At 34.5% G+C, this 18,706-nt stretch overlaps 1 protein-coding gene across 5 annotated transcripts; it reads right to left on the bottom strand.

The window, feature by feature from the left end:
- Positions 1 to 212: 212 nt before the first annotated feature.
- On the bottom strand, positions 213 to 17,765 carry LOC139690007 (uncharacterized). Of its 5 annotated transcripts, none has more exons than XM_071587183.1 (5): positions 17,679 to 17,765; positions 16,760 to 17,413; positions 15,054 to 15,151; positions 4,893 to 4,975; positions 2,220 to 2,332 (listed from the first exon to the last, which is right to left on the bottom strand). In XM_071587183.1, the coding sequence occupies exons 2-4, from the start codon at positions 17,228 to 17,230 to the stop codon at positions 4,897 to 4,899; spliced, it is 648 nt and encodes a 215-aa protein (XP_071443284.1). In that variant the 5' UTR covers positions 17,231 to 17,413; positions 17,679 to 17,765; the 3' UTR covers positions 2,220 to 2,332; positions 4,893 to 4,896. The 5 variants fall into 5 exon arrangements, with proteins under 5 accessions (XP_071443281.1, XP_071443280.1, XP_071443284.1 ...); XM_071587181.1 differs by having other exon boundaries at positions 15,054 to 15,199; XM_071587180.1 differs by lacking the exon at positions 4,893 to 4,975 and having other exon boundaries at positions 213 to 2,332.
- Between the last annotated feature and the right edge of the window lie 941 nt (positions 17,766 to 18,706).

Consider the following 18,706-nt stretch of genomic DNA (forward strand, 5'->3'; position numbering starts at 1 on the left):
ATCAGAATGCCTTAGGTTTACATGGGTCAATCACATTAGCATCAAGTTGTGTCATACTTAATTTTTAATTTCATTTAGTTGTTCATTTCATAGACGGTTATAAAAGATTAACTGAATATACCAATCAAAATTTAGATATGATTACCATGAACAAGGATATAAAGTGGTCAACTCACTGTTGCATAAGAGTATAATAATTTTGATATGTAATTAATAAATATTTTAGTTATTTCATTACAACATGATATATAAATCATATATGTAAAATATACTATCAGAAGAGGTGAAAATCTGTATAGGCACAAAACATATGTGAATGACTAGCCCAGAGATTATTCCAGAGGTGTAAGCAAGTCCATCATTTTTTTCCAATACAAAGAGAGTGTTAACATAACACTTTTGTACACACAGATAATACAGGTTCTACCTCCCATCCCCTGGGCAGGCCACTGACATCTACAACCTTAAAGAACAGCAAATGACTTCCAAAAATCTACTAAAAAATTTTCAATAGCAAAAAGTTACAGCATACTTGCCATGATCAAGTTTTAAATAAAATTCGAATGACAAAATTCTCATGCCACTTAAATGCGTATCACAAGTTCCAACACCAAGAATTAAAAATCTAATTTAAAAAAATTTCATAATGGATAACCAATAAGAAACAGATGTAAAAGTCGAGGAAAAATTAAAAAAAGCACATTCGATTCACTAACCAAAGAATATTCAAGGAATATTACTGAAATAAATCTCGGGAGTCAATTGACAATCACAATAAAAATTAGCACTTACACATTATAATTATCATTATTTAAAAACATGTTTTTTCATCAAGAGTTCTGATAAAAGACAAGTGTGGTGTAAACATTATGAGATTAAAAAAACAGATTCAAAAAGTTACACAAAAAATTCCAGGCCTTATGAATATGTAGTAAGTATGTCACTACATAAATACATATATAGATATATATTTATATATAGAGAACTAGAAAAAACACAACTTTATCATATAACATTATCTAGATGTCAATTAGATAATAACACATGAACACATTCATACCCGGAAGATAAAGAGGAATGTGAAGACCAATAATTCAACACCATCACTCCCTGAAAGCATTTTTGTTAAATCATCTTACTGAAGTTACTGTGCCAAACCTTCCAAAGGCATACTCAGAACATTTCAAGAAATACATATTTTGTGCTACATGGAATAAAAAAAAGGCAATTGAGTGGATTGGTGCTCAACAGTTTACATTTAAATTCAATGTGTTCCTACAAGTGATAAAAATCAGTCTTGAATTGATTAATATAACAACGATTTGCAAAAACATAATCCAGCTACAGTTTCTCCAAGTATTCCTCACATCTTTCAATATTCATGGCACTACAACAAGTGAAAGCATACTGGAATTACCATTGACTAATAAGCACTAGATTTAGAGAGCAAAATCTTATGTTATACAGTCAATTAACTATTCCTGTATAACCCAGCACAATAAAACTACATTTAATGTAGCTATGTGTGAGGATACAATAGGTACACACAGGTAGCAAAAGACTATGGCTAACTAAATGATGAGCCATATATCTTACAATTAATCACAACAAAACAGTGACCACACATTCCAGAGGAACACACGTGTCTTCCCTACAAACATTTCAGACATCAGAGCTCGATTTTATGTACACAAAGGCCAACACAAAACATGCCATGGCTCAAACACACAACACGCTCACACATTTATGCGTATGTCATCTTCAAAGGGGGGACGGAGGCTTAATAGGTAACTTAAGCATTATGGCATACTGCAACTAAAATTATTGTCCATTATAGTCAATGTTACAGCACATTAGCAATATACATATTAGACCAAGGCCCTAGGCATCTCTTGAAGGTTCTAAAGCTCTGAATACTAATGATTCTTGTCAAATATTTTTGGAAAAAGGATATTTTTCAAATACCAAGTCAAAGACTGGTTGTAACACCATTTTCGGGCCAAAATTTTATTCACTGTCACCAGAGTGTCCTTAGGAATGAAGAGCAGTATGCCAAAAAAGCTCTATAATACTAAAACTCACATCATATTAAACCTGACACACTTGTGGACTAAGACAGTACTTGCAGTCTCATGCACTGTAGGCTGTGTCCAATGAAAATCGAGACTGTGCCAGTGGCGTGATGTCTCCTTTCTCATCCAGAGAGAACATAGAACCAGCAAGGGTCAAAGATGAGCGCAAAGAAGGGGTCACCTCTTCTTCAGCTGCCAATGGTGCTTTAGTTGTTCCCTCCTTTGGCCCCACACCCAGCTCACCATCATACAAGTCTAACCTAGATTAATATGGACAAAATGATGTTCATTCTCTGTACCCTTCAATTTTGTTTAAATAATGCTAGTAACTAAAACAGATTACATACATGGAAAACCAAATATCTAAATTAAAAATTCTTCGTCGAAGATTATTTCTCATATTTAATTCACCAAGACACTCAGAAACCCAGAAAAAATATTTCTCTCATATGCTCGTCACTACTCAAAATTGAATATTTTAGGTGAAACAGAGCAGAGTGCTGTTTGTAATCAGTAGGCCCAAAATGCAAAGAAAAAACAGCTGGGGTAAGAAAAAAAAATTCCTGAGATGTCACTTTCTAATCATGAAGAATCTAATTTGAAAGTTTTCCTCAAAAGAGATGAACGATGACATTTCATAATAAACCTTTTGAGCAAGCTTGATTAGTAATGATTGCAATGTGTACCATGACAGACTCAGAAGGGAAAGAGATATCAGGATTTTGATTTGTGACAAACTGATCAAATGGATAAGTTTATCACTAACCGCCACTAGAATGAACTTACCGCAGACTTCAATGTCTTCACATGAGCACTTGCATTCTTGACTAGAATTCATACACTCAATACATTCTCCATTCTTCTCTTATAGTGGAGTTATTTAATACGTAGAAAGCACACATTAACAATCACGAAAGTTATTTCAAATACATGTGAACCTTCATCACAAAACATATACCATGCACTACTTGAATTAGTTTGTTTGTTATTATTAAATATTTCCCTTCAGCTTTAAATTCAGTAGCATTACCACAGTATAGTGATAGTATCAGCAGCATAAAAACACTTCCTCAAGCTTAAAATATACTCATTATGCTTGGACTACAATGTGACTTGGACACGACTGTTGATAAATCCCAATAATTTTAGCTCCAATGAAAAATGAAGGGATGATACAATTCATAGATTATTATTCCAGGTAGTCTAACATTAGGTTATGGATGATTACTGATAGCTTTAAAGCCTCCCTTCAAAACTTTTGAAAAATATATAAACACCACAGAAAGCCATTCCCTTCACATCTGCCTTCTTCATCACCTCATACATCAAACCCCAACATTTGTCTCCTCAACAATAACAACTCTCTTTCTTTCACTTCCCTTTTCATCCATATTTTCCCTCCTATAACAAACATATGTTAATAGAATCTTACCTCTCAATTCATGTACTTTTTTCTGCCTTCTTTCAATTTTCTTTGCAAAATTCTCCCTAGACATAGAACACTTGTTTTTCATGTTTCATTGGGTGCAATGTATCAGTGAGAGTCATGACAATGGGCAATCTGAAATCATGTTCTTACTTAGGGAGCCTCCACCCCCAAAAGTACAGTCAGATTGTGATTTTATAAAAGATAGTTCTAGCTTCAGAAACAACTTCAAACAAATGGTCCATTATGCTCAAAAGAGTCAGGCATTAGAGCAAGGCACTCACTCAGGGTGGCTATTGGAAGAAACAGCAAATGACATGAAATAAATCATTGACATGGTGATGTTCAGTGGATTACTGACAAAGAAACATATCAGAACGGTGGGAGGAAACAACTGCACATGGAATTGTTAACTCAACTCTAAGTACACCAATTCCATTGATGTATGTCTTGGTATGTCAACCTTATCTTTTCAATGTTTACCAGTGAGTCTGCCAATTGCTCAGAGGAAAGAGTTAGTAGCTGCTCTTGTCAATTTTTAAGTTGTGAGAAACCCATCTCAAGGGCTGTTTTCTGCCACATTTTTACTGGATAGGGAACATTAACTTGGAAATCAACATGGCCTAGATAGTGCCCTAGAGAGGCATACAAAAAGAATAAGGATTAACTGTACCAAGAGATGGGTCTCCAGTGTTTACTTGGCATCAGACCCCGAAAGATTGTGGCTGCATTGGCATCTATGGTTTTAGGTTATCCACAACCTCTTTGGTTAAACTCTGCTTGGTAATAGTAAATATCATCATTTCTGTACTTAAAAATTGATGATAACAAGGTTTTTTTGGATGATGAAGCCCCCTAAAGCAGTCACAAATGACAAGGGACAGAATTTTAATCTGAAGTAGAGATTGGATTTTAAGATTAAAGACACAAAAAGGCTACTGATTTTAAGGATAACTAGAAAATAAATACAGAAATTTATTATCCAAGGACTATTTCTTAACTTGACTCACCAGGCTCATTGTGGGGCAACTTGGGAGTTGCTTTCTCGTAGGATGCAGTTCTATATTACTTTTACAAAATTAACCACTAAACCTCCATCATATTGCCAACTTATACTCTATGGTGTTATAATGCATGCTGCTTCTAATTGGACAAGAAAATTGGATTTCCAACTGATGAGGCAGTAACAAAGAGTTAATAAGTGACTTTTGAGTTGATATCATTGGAAAAGTTTTCTTTTTACTTATACCCAAGTAATTCATCAGACATTATCACATAAGATGTGGGGTAAGTTGATGAAAAATAAATAAACATGATTCTTTAAAAGTATCATATTTGACACCACCTAAGTTTTATAGATTTAAAAAAATTCATGCTCATAAAATATAACTTACCTCTTCACTGCTCCTCAACATGCCGTAGTGGACGCAGGACAATCCTAGGATCGGCCTCCAGCATTCGCTCACTTTCTTCCACACTGAAAACACATGCATGTGTTAGCATAAAAAAATTCATGCTAGTTAGTAGTTTAAAAGTATTACTTTTATAAGTTAAACACTTCAAATGGTAAAATTTGTCAACATTTTAAAAGTGCTCAATAGACATATCATGATGCAAAATTAAATGCAATCTTACTACAGGGGACAGTGTTTGCATTTGAGTAATTTGACAATCCCATCACATGAGCAAAAAAGGAAGGAAGAATTTTTCATTCATCTTCATAAAACAGAAAGGCACATTCCTTCAATAAGAGTATTTTTATGTTGGCTCAACATATTTGAGCATCAAAAGCTCTGAGAATCTTTAATTGCCAGTCTCTACCCTGAAAAACTTTTACAGTGCACTGTTAACAGTTTGCCAATGTTTAATGTACTCAGTGATATGAGATGCAACAGTGATGAACATTTTGGGCAGGACAAACAAGGAAAGAAATAAGATGACTACAAATAAAAAATGATTACTGAATTTACTAAAAAGGGGCTATGGGCCACAATGCTAAAATAAAATAAACATTCTGTGAAATGCTTTTCCCAAAACTCAATTTACTGCTTAAGTAACAACAGGTTAGTCCTTGGGTCTCCAGATTTTTCTCCAAAGAATTTGTTCTGACAATAGTAGTTTTTCAAACCAAGTTACATTATCCCAGGGAACTTAAAAATGTGATAGCTATAATTAATGTTCATTAACAGAAATTACGAGTAAATTTAATGAGTTATGAACAATATTTTGTAAAAACAACCCAAAAATATGGTGAGAAGCCACTCTGGGCATATGATTCATTCTATTTTGAATTAGTAATACACATAGAGCTTCCTAATTAATAAACCTCAAAACAGTATACCCATGCAGAACTCTGCATGTACAGAGTTAGGCAAATAATTCAGAATTATTTATTATAATTCATACCTACAGAAAACAAATAACTCAACACAATAAATATATTGTATACAGAAACAATATGACTGACATCTATTTAAAGTAAAAATAGTATGTAATTTGGTACCAGCAGTATTAGATTGGTAGGCAGTGTGCCTACCTGCCTATTACAGCCAGGGGTTCAAGGAAGATGCATGAACCATTGTCTGGAAATTGAAGTTAATTTAATTCCTGTAAACAATAACAAGAACTTTCGAAGGCTCCAATAACGTTACACTTGACACTGAACAGTGCTATGGTATCGATATCTTCTCTCAAATCAAGCTCTTACTCTCCCTGTTGATGGTCACCAGCAGACCGAAATAACATTAGTTGGGCCTTATATGCTTATTATTATTGGAAATAAGAACTAACCTAACTTCAGAGGGATTGAATGTTCATGTTTCACCTTGGGCATAGATATTGAGTAATTTGGAATTTTTCCCAGGGAAACTTAATGAAATGCCAAGTGTGTATCAATACAATCCCACTATTCTAAGGATAACCTCTAAAAACTAATAATATCTCATAAGGACATGACGATGCGTACGATTGTCTTTGGAGCTTATGAGTAGTTTGGATATAAAACATTCAATTTGAATCTTTGCACACTTTTAAGTTTCTTAGGTAAATGAAAGATTTCATAAACTTGAAACAATGTTTTACAATTATAAAACAAAGAATAGAGATATAATTAGATCTGCTCCTTTGGGCTCATCCCTTGCTAAGTTTTTAACTACCTATGCATGCTATTAGATTTTTCACCCACGATAACTAAATTTTGCAAACATTCCTTCGACCAATTTACATTTGATATTCAGTCACATTATTTCTTGCAAATGGCTCATAAAGCTTAATTCATGGGGAATCAATACATTTGAAAAGCTAAAATAATTGACAACATTAAAAAATTGATTATCCATGCCGATGCCGGCAAAATACAGTGGAACCTCGCTTAATGAGCACCTCAGACAACAAGTAATCCGCAAAACAATCAAAAATGTTGATCCCAAAAACGACATGCTTACCAAGCAACTTTTTGCATTAAGAGTGACAAGGAGAGTGGAATTCCTGATTCATTTCGCGCCTGCTCCTGCAGTTTGTCTCTAGCACTCATTCCGCTAGCATATTAGTGTCACTAGTGATCACATTTTTCCAAACTTGTGTCCAAACACATAATTAGTTATTTTTTGGGCAAAGTTAAATAATATTTTGTGCATAGTTTTAAAATTGACCCCAAAGAAAAATTTGTAAGAAGAAAGCTGGGAGAGAATAAAAGTAACAGTAGCAATGATAAGTAAAATCACTGAAAATTGGGCACAAGGTGTGGGCGTGGTTGATCTAGTACCCATCAACAGTCTGCCTTTTCTCCAAGAACATAGACATGACTCAGGAGATAGATGTTTCAAATTGAGCGATGAGTATCTACCCAGCGCATGCATAAACGAAAAGGAATTGCAATGCGACACCATTGACGAGAATATAATTTGTGAGAAGGGGAAATTGATTTTTACCGACCTTGTTAATAAAATGTTGTGATCATCAATGACAGAACAAGTATTTAAGCGGAGAGAACCTTCATCCTCCATGTTGCGAGGCATGGTGAAGCAGCAAGCTCTGAGTCAAAGGCAGCAGAGAACTTCACTGGTGACTTCAAAAAGCTTGTATATTCTGAGGGTTACCTGCCAGAACATGTCTTTAATTGTGATGACACGGTTCTCTTCAGGAAGATGATGTTGAAGCAATCCTTTATTTTTGCATTTAACAGGAGAGGAGAATCCATTGCCCAACCACAAGTCAATGAAAGGCCATCTCACGCTGCTATTTTGCACAAATTCAAGCAGCAATTCAAAAACCAACCCCTTAAGCTTGTTTACCATTCAGAAATTCCACGAGGCTTGTGTTAAGTCCAAAACAGCATGCAAAATAAGATGTGGAGGTAACAGGAAACTTTTACATCATACCATGCGTATGAAGCATCACCCTAATAAGGCAGTGGCAATGCACAATATAAATTTATTTAACGATCATTCAGAGTTGTATTTTCACCAAATTTTGAAGCGTTGGGGAATAGAAATGCCTCTAGATTGCTTTCAAGTAAAAAAAAATTTGGTATGTATCATAAAAATTAACAATTTATCCTTTAGTGCTTTTACAAATTAAGTTTGCATTCCCAGTAGCCTCATTCCACAATAGAAGGAAAGGTAAATGTGATCCACAATCCCAAACAATGTATTCATAATTTTCTTAGAATAAACCTTTTACATTATTCATCATTTTTGGCAGAGAGCACATAATTGCACTTTGCATGAATTTATATGCAAAAAGTTGCTTCCCTAAACGAGGTTTTCGCTTTATGAGAAAGATAGCAGAACAGATAATGCTCGTATTTTGAGGTTCCACTGTATGATTATGTTCTTACCGTACTCTCACAAAGTCAAAGACCCACTTTTTGAATAAGATGATGTCAATAAATGAAGCAGAAATATATCAACATCATAAATGCTTGTTTAATAATCCACCAAAATACCTGACCAAATATACCCTGAATGTAAAACCATCACTTGTTAGCAATTTTTGGTGAGAAAGAAGTAGTCAATGTAAATACAAGACATCAAATGGTTGATTACAGATAACTCCATAAAGCACTAAACATATGCAGAAATGTTATAAAATGAAAGTAACTGCTCCAAAAATGTACAATTCTGTTGATAATACTTTGAATGTATTGAATATACCATTGTTCCTACAAATTCAGAGTATAGGTTACTGTTTGATGTTTCACTATTTCTCAGCACCATGCAAAATATACGAAACTTTTTCAATTGATATTTCTTCTAATAGCGCAAAAGTAGGGAATGGTCTGCTGCCCACCAAATTTGTTTTTGCTCTATCATGTGCCACAATAATCTTGGCATCATATTTTTCTATTTTCATTTACTCTTGTTCGATAAATGATGTAATATTGAGAACATAGCCCTTTCTTTCATAAGTCAATATGATTAGTTGAGTGATTCATTTTTAATAAGAAGTCAAATATTCAATTCACTAAAAAAGATGCAGAGCAGAATAGCGAATTGTTTGTGGGAAGCTCTGGCATGGCAGCTGGACTAATGAGTTTCTATGAAGTTCTTACGATAACATTTCCTATGTGGTAGCACATGAACCAGGCATTCATTTTGCCTGAAATTCAAACCACAGAATGGTTTGTTGTTAGTGGTGAACAAAATCCCAAGATAGGGAACCTGCCTCCTTATGCTGTTCACATAAGCACCTTTACAATGCTGTATTATATAAACAAGTTTGGATTGCCACAATTTTATTACTCATAACAGGAAAATTACATTCAATTTTCTCTGGCTCCTTAAGCCGTGATCTCACATCCACTGTCCTTGAGCTTTGTTTTAACACAAGTAACTTATGAGGGTAAGAAGAAACAACACTTCCACAATAAAGATTTAATATTTCACGACCATGGTTTCGATGCTGCCTTTAAACTTTACAGATGTTCAAATTGGCCAAGTGAGACACCTTCCCGCAATCATTTTATTGATTTGCTATAGATCGATATACATTCACTATCAGCTGAATATTGTATCAATGAGAAATCACTGACACATGATCTGAGGTAAGATTTTCCCAGACATTAAATATTTCATATATTACATATAATTCCATAAAATGCTTTCTCAAAATTCACTAGGCAAACAGACATACCCTAGGACTAATCTATATTCCTTTCTATCAGTGATGTCATTATTGCTATGCCATAATAGTTTGCTTTTCTTTCATCCTTTTCCCAATGATCATAAGGGCTACTGTTTTTGCATGTTATTTCAAACTTATGGTCCAATAGTCCTCACATTGCAGTCTTATTTTAACCACTCATCTGGATATGCAGTATGTACATCAGGAGGAGATTAATCTCTTGGTGGGTATACCGTGTATATACGTCACACTGATTTTATGTTCATTTCAATGATAATGCCGTGATATTTCGTCACGCAACTGCTGCCACTCGTAGATTCGTCCAATGAGTTCACTTTCTGGCCAGTAGATAGAACTTCAGACATTTTGTGTACCTATAACGTCTTTTAGCGAAGCTATGTCGTTGTCTTTCGGGTAGCTTTCTAATTGCCCCTTTTTGTGCTATGTGAAAGTGTGTCAGGCTATATATGCAATTTTTTGATTTATACAGGAAAGGACACAATGTATTTGGACAGATATTAAGAAGAGAATTTCACCGCCAAGATCGTCCTTGATTTAGCAGATAATTGGCTAGTTAACGGGCATACTATATATTTAGACAATTTGTACACTAACCCTAGATTAGTGGACAAGTTATCCGAGAATAGAACAGATGTGGTAGGGACAATGGGGAAACAGATGGTGATGAAATGAAAGGACGAAAGAGATGTGATAATGGTGAGCAGATTTCATGGAAGTGAAATGTGCAAAATGGAAAAATGCGGGCAAAAAGTGGTGAAACCAATTGTAGTACAAGACTACTAGAAGAATAGGGGTTGGTTGATAGAAGCAATGGACTCATGAACATGTACAAAATTGCAAGAAATCAACCAAAAAGATACTATCAAAAAATATTTCGGCACGTGATGGACATGACAATGTTGAATGCTTATTCAATCTATAAAAAGAATGAGGGGAAACTCAATCGAAAAGAATTTCTAATCACGCTTGATGAAATATTGATGGCGAAGTATGGAAAAGATGCCCAAGTAATCCAAGGAAGGCCATCTAAATCTCCTAAGCCATCTCGCCTTACTGAGAGACATTTTATTGATACTTCCCCCAAAAAACCAAAGAGTGTCCCGGAAAAAGATATGTTGTGTGCTACAAAGCAGGAAAAAGGAAGGAAACAAAATGTTGGTGCCCTGATTGTTGTGTTGGTTTGTGTCCTGCTCCATGTTTCAGAGTATACCATACTAATAATGATTTCTAAAAATAGATATTCTTTGAATTTAAAAATAAATCGTTTTTTGCAAGTAAAAATAATAGATGTAGAACAAATTTAAAATAATGGTCATGATTTACCATACAATTTTTTTAGAATTACATTTCTCTTCATGCTTACTTCAAACAATTTCATTTTGTCCTGTAGCTTTTATTTTTTATTTGATGTTTGTATAATAAGTAAAGTGTTTTTGCATAGAAATGAAGTATTGTAATCAATTAAAAGTTTTTTACCAAAGAAGAGTAAAGGATTAAAAAAAAATAATTGTCATGTGTGGTTGCCTATTTTGCCCCTTAATCTTACAAAATTTAACATTGTAATTTAAACGTTGCTCATCTGTCGAAACATTCTGTTGCTACTGATTTAACCATATATCTTAAATAGCATTGATCCTACGCTAATGTTTTCATCAATTGTACGAATTAGTAAATTGTTTTCGCATTAACTTTGATAATTAATCAAGTTTTCTTATTAATATAAAAATTTAAACCAAAAATTTTCATCATTTCGGACGACCACTCAAAATATTTGTTTTATACTGCAAACATATAATAAAATATTTGTGTTTTCATCATCCTACGACTAAAATAGAAATTTGGGCTTGAGTGTAAAATTAAATACACACCAAGGGTTAGACATGAAAAAATTAAATTCCCAGATGAGTGGTTAAAATGAGAAGCACCATTTATTAACAATTCTTCAGCAGCTAAATATTAACCACCTCCCCCAATAAATGGTACAAAATAAACCTGCTAACACATTGCCTGCCATGTTTTCTTAAACCCATAAATATTTCTGCAGGAATGTTATCTAGATCCACCACCTAGTCCCTCTTGATTACCTTTACTCATTTATCTTATCTCAGTATCAAGTACACTTAGAGCTAAGCTTCCCTTATTGACAGCATAGCCTTTAATTTCTCAAATCATACACCTATGCTTTCTTTCCATCTTGCCTGAGTCTCTTTTCCAATGAATAGTACATCTGTTGTATTTATGATAGTGATCAGCTTCATGGTAATGACGATTTCATAGTCACCTACAGCGGATTCTTTTCAACTTGTCCCAATAAACTTTCCTACCACTGTTTTCCAACCTCATCTCTTTTATTACAATAATTCTTCACCTTTGGTTATTATTCATCCCTCCACACTTTCCTTTTCCTGTTTATGTGATTAGATTTTCTACTAGCATTCATTTTCTTATTTATACACTCTGAAACCCATGATTTCTTAATCCTTTTCCTATTATTTCATTTGTAGTATTACCCAACCTTCATTATGCAGTACTCTTGCCCCTGACTCATCTAAGTTTTTAACCCAAACCAAACCATAGTTATCAACCCAAAGGTTGATCTGAGAGACTCATCTAGCACTAAGTTCAATATTGTGTGAAATTCACGAGTCAGGGCAGGGCACCAGTTCCTTTACCTGAGCCACCTGTGGTTCCCTATGAAACACTGGTGTCCAAAATATCTCATAGCTTGGGTGAAGCTGCGGGTGCCCATAGGCATCAACGGGTATTGAATTCAGGCCATCAGGCATGCACCCATTACCCACTTTTCTACCAGATCCCCCCAGATTTTTCAGCTGCTTCCAAATAATGTTTCCTTTCCACATACTGAAATGAAAGATGTGTCTTTGCAACAAAGTTACATCTTTCATTTCAATATGTTGTGTCAATTCCAAAAAGTTACACCTGAAATAGCAAATTTCCTTTTCACCCCAGTTTAAGTATCAACATTCCATTTACTTTAATTCTTCCAATTTTTTTATTCCCTTGAGTTAAACAACATTTCATGAGCACTAAATTAAAATTGCAATCTCCTGCTGAAGGGAACAGGTGAGAATTAAATACGCTGTTCCTAAATCTGACCAACCATAACACGATCTAACCAGATTAGATATCTTACAGCATTTTCCTCTTGGCCTTATGAGTACTGTTATTTTACATTACAGACCTAACCCTACATTACTGTAATGTAGGGTTAGGTGGAAGAAGGGACTATTAGTCTCAACCTCGCCCAATTAAGTCGATAAATACTGTTATTTTAAATTAGGTCCTAGAGAAAATCAAACCATTCCTCCAGTAAATCTATTGTCTTCTCCCTGAAGTCAATCCTTATTCTTACACTACTATCTTGCCACTTTCCCATTGCTACCTCGATCCTCTACATATCCCATCCTTATTACTATCAAGCAATTCCATTCAGGAACACTTTCAATCATTTCCCTTAGTTGATTATACACTGCTAATGCCTTACTGCCCAATATGAAGGAATTACACAGTCATACGCCTTGAACAGGATATAAATCTGAATTCCTTGATGATTGGCTAAGTGCTTTAACTAGTTAAACTACTAAGGCATCCCCTAATACTGTTAATTTCTAGAGGAACAAGATGAAACAATTTAAAGCACATAAAATGCCGTAAATTATTGTTGTTTTCCACATGGCATTACAGTCCAAAAGACAAAAGCCCATATTGAAGCACTATGGTTTAAATTTAAAAAAAAAGTCAAATATCTACAGGAAATATCATAATAGCTACTTTAACAGCCATCAGCAGACATGTACCAAAATGCAGGAATTTCAAACCCTAGTTGAGTTGAATAATTTTTAAAACAAGAAATTCCTGCATTTTGGCAAAAACCACTCAATAACTTTGTTTAAGTAACTTCTGATGCATTTCCAGCAATTCTTGGAATCTTACTCCTTGGTTTTGCTTGGCAGGAAGTAAATGAGAATGAAAGTTTCCATCATTTACCAGGTCTAATTTTATTACTCAGAGCTCGTATTATTCTGCCTAGATTTCTTTTTTTAAATTACTAAAAACATTCATTTATACATGTATATCCTTTGTTAATGTAAGCCATCAACAGATATTTTCGCCATAACAAAGATTCCTTATGACCAATGTATTACATTTAAAAATGCAGATTTTGCTATGTAAAACTTTGTGACAGTGAGAGAGTATTTGTTTACTATCATAATAGATCCCATGGTTTTCACACGATTCCAGTATTATTTATCCAAATGAATCAATACACCCATAAAATTCATTCAATTTTTTCCATATTTACCAGATATTAAGTGCCTAAAAGACAAAACTTTCACTCCTGATGATCCAATCACATTGAATAATTTGAAGACAAAAAATTAGTATAGAAAAATACTACACAGATACAATCAACAATATATAAAAACATTTATATACCAAAAGGAAAATGATAAAGCAAACTTTGATTGTGTTCTAGAAAGATATGGAAACATTCCAACAGAAAAAATGGTAACTGGGTATAGTAAAAAATTTCAAAACAGAAAACTGACGGGAGTTATTCTGCTGGCAACTATATATGCTTAATTTTTTATGATGATGGAAACTAATAAGCTATTTCACCAAAATGTGTAAATCTACAAAAAAGGCATACAATGCTTTCATGAAACACCATCAAGCAAATTATATGAATGCAAGTAAAGCGGAGACAAAAATCTTAAAAAGTAACTTTATGAAAAGAAGGAAAAGGATCTTTTTCAAACGAAATGCAAAATTTCAAATTTCAACTAACTGCAATTCCTATAAATTTTTCACAAGTTCATGAGGATATTCTTCAGATTCAGAGGCCACTCACTTCATCTATCATTCAAATGCCTGCCAGCTAATATGGAAGATTATGCATTAATTTTATTAAAAATAGCTCAATTTGCACGGTAATGAGAATCTTGCAAATGTTCACTGCTGAAATGGACTTTTCTTAGAAATATATTGCAAAAAGTTCCTCCACAATGATAATTTGTTGCATGAAAAATGTGTAAATATATAAATTGAATGGAGTTACTCTGGGCTGACATGCATGTAAATTCCATACTTACAGCATGCTTTCTCATTACAAAGGACACTGAAAAAAACCAACTCCACCAATGCAGAAAGCCAAGCAGAGCTATCCTCTCTCATGATGATGAATTAAACAAGTAGAGAAAATCTTCATGTCCCACAGAATCCAGTAAACTTGCCCTCCATGCACACTAAAGAGATGACTGAAGTCCCAATATAAATGTTTTGGGTTGTCTCATCTCTGGCATGCAATGTTAAGGACTGTTATGAACAAGTAAGTACCCGAAAACGTTACCACCACCTTCACACCTTCACCACCACGGCCAGATTCTCACCATTCCTTGTTCTCGCTGCCCATGAGTGTTCTCGTCTCTTCCTCCTCCTCCTCCACAACGATGGGGGGCTGGTAGGCTATCTCAGACACAGGACCATACTGAGCCGTAACCAGAAGATCAGTAGTTGATGGGCCCAAAGTCAGAATCTTAGAGGTACAATCACCCAGTTAAACAATTAGAATATAGAAATAAAGCCTGCTAAGGCTTGTGAATCAATTGTCCCCAATTTTATTTCAACTGCTGTTACATTTGAAAGATAAAAAAATTAGCAGTGATTGAGAGTTATGTGAAAATTTTAAATTTACTTTTGAAAAATGAATGCTCAAAGCTATAAAGAGGAGTATGAATAATCGATACATGCAACTGAAATTAGAGAAACACAAATTAGGTTCCAAAATACATTTGCACTATAACTGGAGTAGATGGAACGTCGAAACTAGAACTTATGTGCGGCATTAAATATATCTTTGGGACTTGCATAAGAAGTGATCCTGGTATTTTTCTGCTCTTAATCATGCTCTAAGCATTTTATAATGAATGTAATTCATGTTACGCATCCCAATGATACGAACTGGGCTGAGGCCTATTAAGACTTACATAGCCAATACGACACCATTATTGACAATTCTATGACTATATCCGTCTAATCCAAGGTGCACACGAAGCAAAAACAAGTGATCCACGAAAAAATGGAAAATGTCACAAATTTTCAGATTACGCAAACCTAGAAGTTTTTTATCTTGGGAAAGTAAAACACCATGTTGTGTACCTTGCATCAAATACGCAGTTATCACTTGGAAACACAGGTCGCCTAGGAAAATTAGCCAGATAAAATATCCTATCGAGGGATTCCATAGGATTCAATGGTTGTATTAGGCGCTACACCTGAAATTAGTCAATATCCATAGTGAGATATCCAAATAAGGATATTAATATTCAGTATATTTTACTAGATTTTTATTTGAGCTGTATTTCGTTTGGTTATATTATTTTTTGAAATTTTTCAACCGCCAATCCGTATCTTCTATTGTAAAGCAAATATGTTGCTATCGATCAACTATTAACCTTTACAATACAATTCAATCTTACTAAAATAATATACATGAAAACATAATTTACTTCGGAATGACTCCCATATTTTCCTGGGATTACTGGGGAAAAATTGACTCAACATTCAAAGGCTGATACTCAAGTTTATCTAATATTTTTTTACAATGACTACTGAATTAACTATAAAATAATACGGTATTTACTCATCATACTTTCGAAACAAATATTAAAAGAGTTATCTGCAATATTTAACTATAATTAGTTTTTAACCTAAAATCCACGTTCATTACACATACACACACTTACTTAGAGATTGTCTACAAAGTTTGACAATAAATCAGTTTATCCCGAAAAAGAAAAACTAATTAATAGACATAAATACTGTCATAAAATCATCCCAGTGATATGAAAGTGGTACAGTACAAACATACCCTCACTCCTCCTACAAGGCATTATCATTTTTCTCCTCAACAGGTAACATAAGGTTACTTTAAGCTAAGCTTCTATCACTCAAAAATTAAATTATAATAAAGATATGAAATTCCACACTACCATGACTATAACTCCTCATGGATATCCATATCATTAGTGGGATTTGAAAGGCAGATAAAATAATGTAACATTGAATGATGAACTTGGAAAAAAAGGTAACTTACCTGTCCATTCTGAACCTGATTGTCTCGCAATTGCCTTACAAGTGTTTGCTCCTTTGTCGCCAAGCATGGTAGCCAACAGCCTTTTCGTTTTCTCGCCATTTGAACGTAGGCCATAATCATAACTATTCCGATAACCATGAGAAGAGCCCCGAAAATTGCAACCACCAAGTCAACAACAGAGTGGGAGGGACTCGATTCTGGAGGCGGTAATGATGATGACATTGATGGCAAGGGATGATTTTCTTCAAAATCACTAGCCTGATTTCCATAGTCAATTGCTCCTTCAACAGCCATAATTAGGCCAGCGGCCAGTGTTAGTATGCCAATGGCTAAAATAAGCCATTGCAAACATTTACCACGACTAGGGAGGCTACTACTAACAGTTTGGGACAAGTAACCAGACGGAGCCCAATCACTTTGTTGTTCATAACTGACCGTCGTTGGTTGATAAACAGGGCCGCTTGCAGGCATATTGAGGTATTATTTCTACCACAGATCAACAAAATCTATCAATATTTGCCTTCTTTGTTTTAAACTAGCCACAGCCTCAAGTTACTCTCCAGAATGAACTTGACGGAAGTGTCGCGCACTATGAAGTCAGACATCAAGAGTCCATTTTGGCACGTCTCCGAAGTACAAGGCCGCATGAGTCACCTGTCAAAAAAAATAAAAAATGAATGTTTCCCATCGGCTGCCTTGTTTTATGCACTCAAATGAATTCACTTGATTACATTTCGGTTAGATTTCACGAAAGGTAAGAAACCGTTGCAATCGAAACCAAATGAATTCATACATCACCGGCGATACGATTGCTTTATTCTTAGACATATTTCAGCGATCCTTACCAAAATAAGTCATTAGAAGAAAACTATGATTAGGTGAGAAAAAATAATTAACTAAAATTAAACCTAAACATTACCTGTTTGAGTGTCCACATTAACACGATGGAAAGTTTTTCCGTTGGAGTTAACTTTCACGCAATAAGTTTTCTGTATGGAAAATGGCGTTCACATTTTGACAATTGAATACTGAAAACCGTCGTTATCGATTAGTGACGTCTTTTCTGGCATTGTCAACAAATCTTTCGGGCGAAATACGTGGGCAATTCAAAATTGAATTTCTCTGCTGATTTATATTTCGCTTGTTACTGATACTTAAGTTCTAACGTGATATTTTTATTTGTCGATATAGCCTTCAGAAATATCACTTCCTGTGTATACAGACTGCTACAATTCATCCCACTGGTACGTTGAATTGCTGTTATACGCTAGCTTATTTTTATGTGGTATACAGAGGTGCATTATTATTTTTCGCACATTTATCATAGCTAATGAAACATGTAATTATATTTAAACATAAATTGCCCATTCTGAGTAAATTATTTGGTAAAGAATTGCACATTCTGTATCACGAAGACGGTTGAGACAGACCGCGGTACACAAATAGCAAATATTGATTGAAGGTGAGAAGAATTTTCATTCGGTCCGCCCACTTAAAATGTCGAATTAAGACAAGGGTGTAACTAGCTGTTACTCGGACGATGTGTTTTAAGGAAGTGTAGTAGCATAGGCAGGGGAAGGGAGATGGGTGCGATGCTATAAAGCAGCCCCGCTCCCCAAAATTTTAACCCTGTAAGAATTGTTTAGTCGATTAATTACTCATAATAACTCGATGCATAGTGCAATTTTCACTAGCGTTTGGGAACATAATGAAAGAATTCCCTCATTTTCACATTATTTTGCACGTTTCCAATTCGTCTTTTTAGATTAAATTTTCACGTAATAACCACGCCGAAATTAAGAAAAACAGAGATGGTCCTATGTGTCTATTGCCGAAATAAAAATGCCACATGCAGTCTATAGAAAATTCTTTATTGTAATGATTAAGTAGGACATTTTTGCAAGCAATTCAATCAGTACATGCTGGGTCAATTACAGTTTCACTTGT

This window comes from Hetaerina americana, unplaced genomic scaffold, assembly GCF_022747635.1.
Source record: "Hetaerina americana unplaced genomic scaffold, ioHetAmer1.1.p SCAF_3, whole genome shotgun sequence".
Lineage (NCBI taxonomy): Eukaryota > Metazoa > Arthropoda > Insecta > Odonata > Calopterygidae > Hetaerina > Hetaerina americana.

Excerpts from the sequence above, each read along its gene's own strand:
- LOC139690007 (XM_071587179.1), bottom strand. The coding sequence starts at position 17,230 with ATGCCTGCAAGCGGCCCTGTTTATCAACCAACGACGGTCAGTTATGAA. Across the intron at positions 15,200-16,759 it reads ATCAGGTTCAGAATGGACAG|ATTCTGACTTTGGGCCCATC; the intron begins GTAAGTTACCTT and ends TGTACCTCTAAG. Across the intron at positions 2,333-15,053 it reads GGCAGCGAGAACAAGGAATG|GTTAGACTTGTATGATGGTG; the intron begins GTGAGAATCTGG and ends ATATTAATCTAG.